The 6,024-nt window shown below is 45.4% G+C and overlaps 1 protein-coding gene across 1 annotated transcript in view; it reads right to left on the bottom strand.

Moving 5' to 3' along the window:
• The window catches only part of PRDM16 (PR/SET domain 16), a 43,430-nt gene that overhangs the window by 20,053 nt on the left and 17,353 nt on the right, over nucleotides 1–6,024 (bottom strand). Inside the window, exon 5 of the mRNA XM_019470725.1 lies at nucleotides 3,175–4,576. Within this exon, the coding sequence (XP_019326270.1) occupies nucleotides 3,175–4,576 (1,402 nt within the window). The remainder of the gene's footprint in view (nucleotides 1–3,174; nucleotides 4,577–6,024) is intronic.

Here is a 6,024-nt window from a genome sequence, read left to right on the forward strand (position 1 = left end):
TTCTCTGATGTGACTGGTCCATTCAAATATTCCATGCTTAAGCACCTTACTATGCAGAAATGATCCTAAAGTTAGGCTCCTATTTTTTAAAATATTGGCTTTGCTTTCACAAAATATTCTACTTGCAGGGAAACCGCAGTGCGGAATCACCAAAAAGAGAAACTGAAATGTCCTCTATGGGAAAAAAGTGCTATGGAAGTAACTCCAATAAACGCAGCTGCATCTTTAAATTACCGGAATAGAGTCCATCTCAGCTAAACCAGCAGAAATCCAATAGTAAGAATAATTTTAACTACATTAGTCCAGCATAAATGAGAGCAAATTATTTTGCTGCATTTCAGCTGATTGGTGTGTGGATCAAATTACCAAAGAGTTTAAAAGAAGAGTCATGCAGAGTGCTATTTAGCGAACTGTATTTAATCTGCATTTAATTTTTCTTAGGTAGAAGAAAAGAGAAGAGCCGGATTTGAAATGCAGTCGGAATTACTGCGCTTTGGAAGGTACGTGTTTTTACAGGCATGAGTTTTCAGAAAAACAACAATCTGTAAAACAATACGTAAAATTTTCTCCCTGACACAAGGTAAAACAGTAAACGGCAGCGAGCAACACCCCGACCAGCAAAGCTTTACTCTCCGTGACGCGCTGAAATCAGCTACGATGCCCAGGGGAATGCCCTCTGGACCTTGGCAGCAGGCGTCTGGAGAGACAGCCCCACCTGCATCAGATACGTAAAACCTTAGTGAAGCAACAGCGTTTCACACAGCTTTACCATCTCCCGGTGTCGGGTAATGAGAACACAACAAACGTACAAACTTCCTCGTCAGAGCTGAATTCTGCAGTGACCAGAGGATTAAGCTGATCTTTTCAGCCCAGTGCCTGAGAACGTTACCTTAACAAGGCTGAGCTAAAAACTGCACTGATTTCAGGCTGTCTGGCTGCATTAAATTATATCACCAGGAGAAAATGTCAAGGATTTAAGTCGCCTTTGGGAGAAAAATGAAGGAGCCAAATGATGTGAGAGAGTCTGATAAAGAGAAGTTTAGAAACAAAATATTTCCATATTTTTTAAGCTGGGACTTGGAAGCTCTGCTGTTTAGCTCATTACATCAGAAGTCTGATTCGCAAGCAACTCCACCACTGACTTTCTATTTTAATATATTACTAAAACTATATGCATCCCATGGAATGCAACAAATGATGCCCCCAGCTTTCACTTCCATCTGTCTTCTGGACCTTTACGGTTCTCCTGAGGCTGCTATTTTAATTGGCAACGGCTTTTTCAACCCATGTTATTTTAACGTTCCTACTGAGAATGCCCAGAGGTGGCAGGATCCTAAGCTAACTCGAAGCTTTTGCCTTTCTATCCCATTTATTTATTTTTTTCCAGAAGTACTTTTTACAAAAATAAATGCCGGACTATTTACATCATTACTTATTTTTCCAGGACGAGATGACCATGGTGGGTCCCAGACAGAATACATTACATGTCCCGGGTTGTGATGTAGCCGTTTCCATCACAGATGGTAAGCATGTAAGCAAGCAACACAGCATCAACCCTGAGAGTGCTGGCAAAGCGAGAGACGCTTTCTTAATAGCAAGCAACGAGGGCTCACTAATCCTCATCTCAGCTGACAGTTCTTTGGCCTGGCTAGACATTGACATCATTTTTTCCCACAGTTATCAACCGTACAATAGCAGCAAGACAGTGACATAGGTGCTGTTCTCCTGGCCTGCTTTTCCAGCCGGCAGCGAAGGCCACGCCACCCGTTGTTGTTCGCAGTCCTTTGAACACTCAAGCGAACCATCCCAGTGCTGACATAATCGCTCTGCGGTCACTATGAGTCTTTCCAGCGCTAAGAAAACACCAGCTTCTGCAGCACATCCATTAACTTTCCAGCAGGCTGGATTACAGCTAGGCTCACTGTGCAACCCCGCAGCACGCTATTCACATTTAGCTCAAGTAACGCAAGAACAAACCATTCACTTCCAGGAACCGGCTGTTCAATTAGACACTGAACCCAGGAGCCCTCTGGGCCAAACCCACGTACCGAAATGGATGTTATGAAGCATCCTATCCTAAGGGAGAATTAATTGCCATGTTAGTGTCTAAATCAAACTAGTTCGGGACACCTCTCTTCACTGGACTTCGCTAAAAACAAGCAAACGGTATTTGCTACATGACAAATCCATCTCATCCGTAGCAGGAAGATAACAACGGTAGCGCCAGTGCCCAGATGGGTAATACGCAAACTTCCTGCTACCCTCACCTTAAACCTCAAAATAGTTTTCCTTTACAAACAGGTTTTAGAAAAGGCTCTAAAACGACAAAAGACTCGAGTCTTCCCTTTGCACCTTCTTCTGAATTCATTCCTTCTGGAAGTTTAACTGGCATTTGGATAACTTCACCCAGTCTGCTTTACACATGCCTTCCATGTTCAGCTTATTCTAGGCATGACATAACGAATCGGGCCTTCCTCAATAACCATCCGTTTCAAGTGAAACTAGAAAACCCTTGTTATCTTCTAAGAAAGAGAAGTCTGCAAGAAATGTATCTGGGAGAGATCCAAATAATAACATGCTACCATGTATTTACATAGTACTTGTTACTCCAGACTTAAAAATGTTTCAAAAGGCTGGGTCCACAACAGCAGTTCCTATGAACTGAAAAACTCTAAGAAAAGGAATTAGAAAGAAAAAGGGGGGCAGGGAGGAAGAAAGGTGAAGTGGCTCACAAAAGGCCATCAAGTCAGTCAGTGGGAGAGCTGCATTTCCAGGCTCCCAGGGCTCCTGACTCATTCCCAAGCCATGAGAGCCCGGGCTCCGAGGCATCTGAACTCTGCATTCTTATCGAATCAAACCTCTGGAATTTCCCCAGCAGAAGTGCCATCTTAGTGTTGGCTCGTGGGAGAGTCCTTAAATAGGTCAAGTTTCTTCTTTATCAAAATAAGGATGTGTTCTTTATACATATTGATTATGAGTACTCCTTTCAATTATTCAGCCCTTTCGATTCAGAAAATTCAACATGCTGTGACAAAGGAGAGAGAAGTACAATCAACCACAGCAGACTTTCACTGCTCTTTCTAAACAACCTACATCCCGGTCTGCCTCAAGTTGCGATGTCAGCTAGAAAATTGGCTCATTAGAGGAAACGCTTAAGGCAGGGTATGTTAATACCTGTATATGGGGTCCATGAAAAAGGGTGATGGCTTAGCATAATGCAGGGATGGCTGCTGAGGCAGTTGAGACTGGGAAATCTTGGGTAAGACTTCACTTGCCATTAGCTTCCTTTCCCCATAAATGTGGTTTTTCCGTGGCTCTCTTCCTCCGTTCTGACTGGCTCGGATGCGGTTGCCAATGCTCAGATCCAGTGGCTGTTCTTCCCCTGAGGATGGGGCTGGCAGGACTTTAGGTGGCGGCAGGATTGGCTTTATCTCTTTTGGCTTTGTGGTGAGATCGAAGGGTGACTCTGAGCTGGTGCTGCCTACTTTGTGGAGGTCCCTGGGTGACTTTGGTTCTGCCTTGACCAGCAAGTTGTGATTGAGGGTCCGCTCCGTAAAAGGATAGAGGGAATGGGGAAAATTGGGGAGGAACTGAAAAGGGAACATGGAATGATACGGGAGCGAACCCATCTTCTTCTCCTGCATCCCCATAAAGCCAGGCCCAAAATACTTCTCTGCGATGGAGGCGATAGCTTTAATAGAGTCATTAGCCGCTCCCGTGGTAGGTAGCAGGTGCTCTTCGGGGGGAGGAAAGAAGGAATGCTGAGAATAGAAGAGAGGGATCTCACTCGCGTTGTTGGTGGAACTTGCAGACACAGAGCTGCTGACAAAATCTGGCTTGCTCTCTATCTGTTTGCTCTTATCTTTTGTTTTGTCCCTGTCACTCTCTGCATCACTGTCCAGGTCAGAACCGGTGCCAGTAGTGGTGTCCAGATCTGTGCCTGTGGTTGTATTGACATCCTCAAAGTCACTGCCGTCAGACATGTCACTGTTCCTGGCTTTTAGCTTCTCCAGGTAGGAGTTTTCCAGGCTGCTTTCACATTTCTCCTCTCCTGAAGCGGCCTGGTTGCTGTTGCTCACTGCAGAGATCAGAGGAAGTGCTGGGTTCCCAAGGGGGCTTGGAAGCTTTGCGTCTTGAGTGTGGTTGAGGGGACTTTTGAGCAGTTGTGTGGGTGGTAACAAGGGGGGCCTGGGGTACAGAGACGGTGGGAAAATCCCTGGGAATCCTGGAGTGAGGGCAGGAAATGCTGGGGGAGCAGGTGAGAACGGAAGACCCCCCGGGTGCGGGCGGGATGGAAAATAATCATTGAATCCCAGGCTGGCATGATTGAGGTTGGGAGAGGGCTTGGATTTGTCCATCATGGAAGTGGGCGTTAGGGGTAGGCCAGGGGCAAAAATCCCCCCTGGGTTGTAATGGTTCTTGCCCTCGCAGAAGCGCCGGTGTTTGTTGAGAGAGGAGGTAGTGCTGAACATCTGGCCGCAGTCCTTGCATTTGATCTGGGTGCGACAGTCCGCATGCATCCGCTTGTGACGGCAGAGGTTGGAGAACTGCGTGTAGGATTTGTGACAGACCTCACCTAAAGCATCAACAGAAACCAACAACAAAAGCAATATGAAATTAACAGGAAATGGCAGGGAATTCATTAGGAGCTTCATCAGCGTCCCCCACCCCTTCCACCCTGCCCCTGAAATCCCGTTTCCCTAAAGACAGAAGAAGAGGTAAAAAGCAGGCTATAGCTATATGCTGGACTGGATCTCTAGAAACCCGGCTCCACATTTCTCCTGCTAAGGCTTCCCTATGTAACTTTCGGCACACCATTTAGTTTCTTTGTGCTTCAGCTCTCCCTGTATAAAATCAAGCTAATGAGTCCATCTGGTCTCTTTAGTTTGCAAGCATGTGGGAAAAGCTATCTCCCTCTTTAAATGTTTATACAGGACTCAGCCTCACCGGGCTGTGATCTTGGCTACATCTAGAAAAGGAAGAGGCAGCCCTGGGAATCCTGGCTGAGGACGCTGGAGGAGACGTGAGGGGGAGCGGGCTGGAAGACCCCCAGGAGCAGCTGGCAGAAAGCAATGCTTCGTTTGAATCCCAGCCATCGCCCAGCTGGCACAGGCCAGCCTCACAGAGGCTACCATCCCAGAAATAACAACACATCTCCCTTTCAATAAACCTCCTTCCTAGAGAATCTCTCAACAAGTGACTCTCTACAGAAATCTGAGGGGATGTGCTACTCCTGCTCAAACATGTTTTTGGAATTTTCAGTAAGGATAATGATGCATTTTAATGATACTATCTATTTATATTCGCTAGACCGCTTTCCCTGTAGTCCTGGCATGGCAGGAAACACTGAAGGCTGAAGGGAGAAGAACTTTGCCTCATTTAATCAAACCTACCCTTTCTTTAATGCCATTAATAGTAAGTAACCACTCCGTAGGGATGTTCTATAAATACTTTGCCAGCCAGGCCTCTGTTCAGCTAGAAGCAGGGTGAGATCTTGTATTAGTTAAATTAGTAAGACACCTTAGCAATGCTAACTTAATGCTACACCAGCATTTTCTTTAACGACCTGTAAATACCAAGCTTTCAAAATGTGAATTTTTATGACCCCTTTCACCTGCACACTTTGCTGGTGTGGAAGGAACAGGGCAAAGTAAGAAAAAAATCCCACCCAAACTTTTCTATATATCAAAACACCGTAACTTTTTATTATCTGATGCCTCTTTCAACATAAGAATAAATTGTACTTCTTAGTGAATTAACACACTTCTTTCACAGGAGAACTGCTGTTATCACCATTTTGTAAACACGGAAACGGAAACAAAGAGAGGGAAAGTATATTGTTCGGAGTTGGGCAGGCAAGGACCTGAATCCAAATTCTTAGAATCACAGAATCATAGAACCGTTTAGGATGGGAAAAGACCTTTAAGATCAAGTCCAACCGTTAACCCAGCACTGCCAAGTCCATCACTTCACCATCTCCCCGAGCACCACATCTACACGTCTTTTCAATACCTCCAGGGATGG

Source organism: Aptenodytes forsteri, unplaced genomic scaffold (genome assembly GCF_000699145.1).
Source record: "Aptenodytes forsteri isolate BGI_AS27 unplaced genomic scaffold, ASM69914v1 Scaffold16, whole genome shotgun sequence".
Taxonomy (NCBI): Eukaryota; Metazoa; Chordata; class Aves; order Sphenisciformes; family Spheniscidae; genus Aptenodytes; species Aptenodytes forsteri.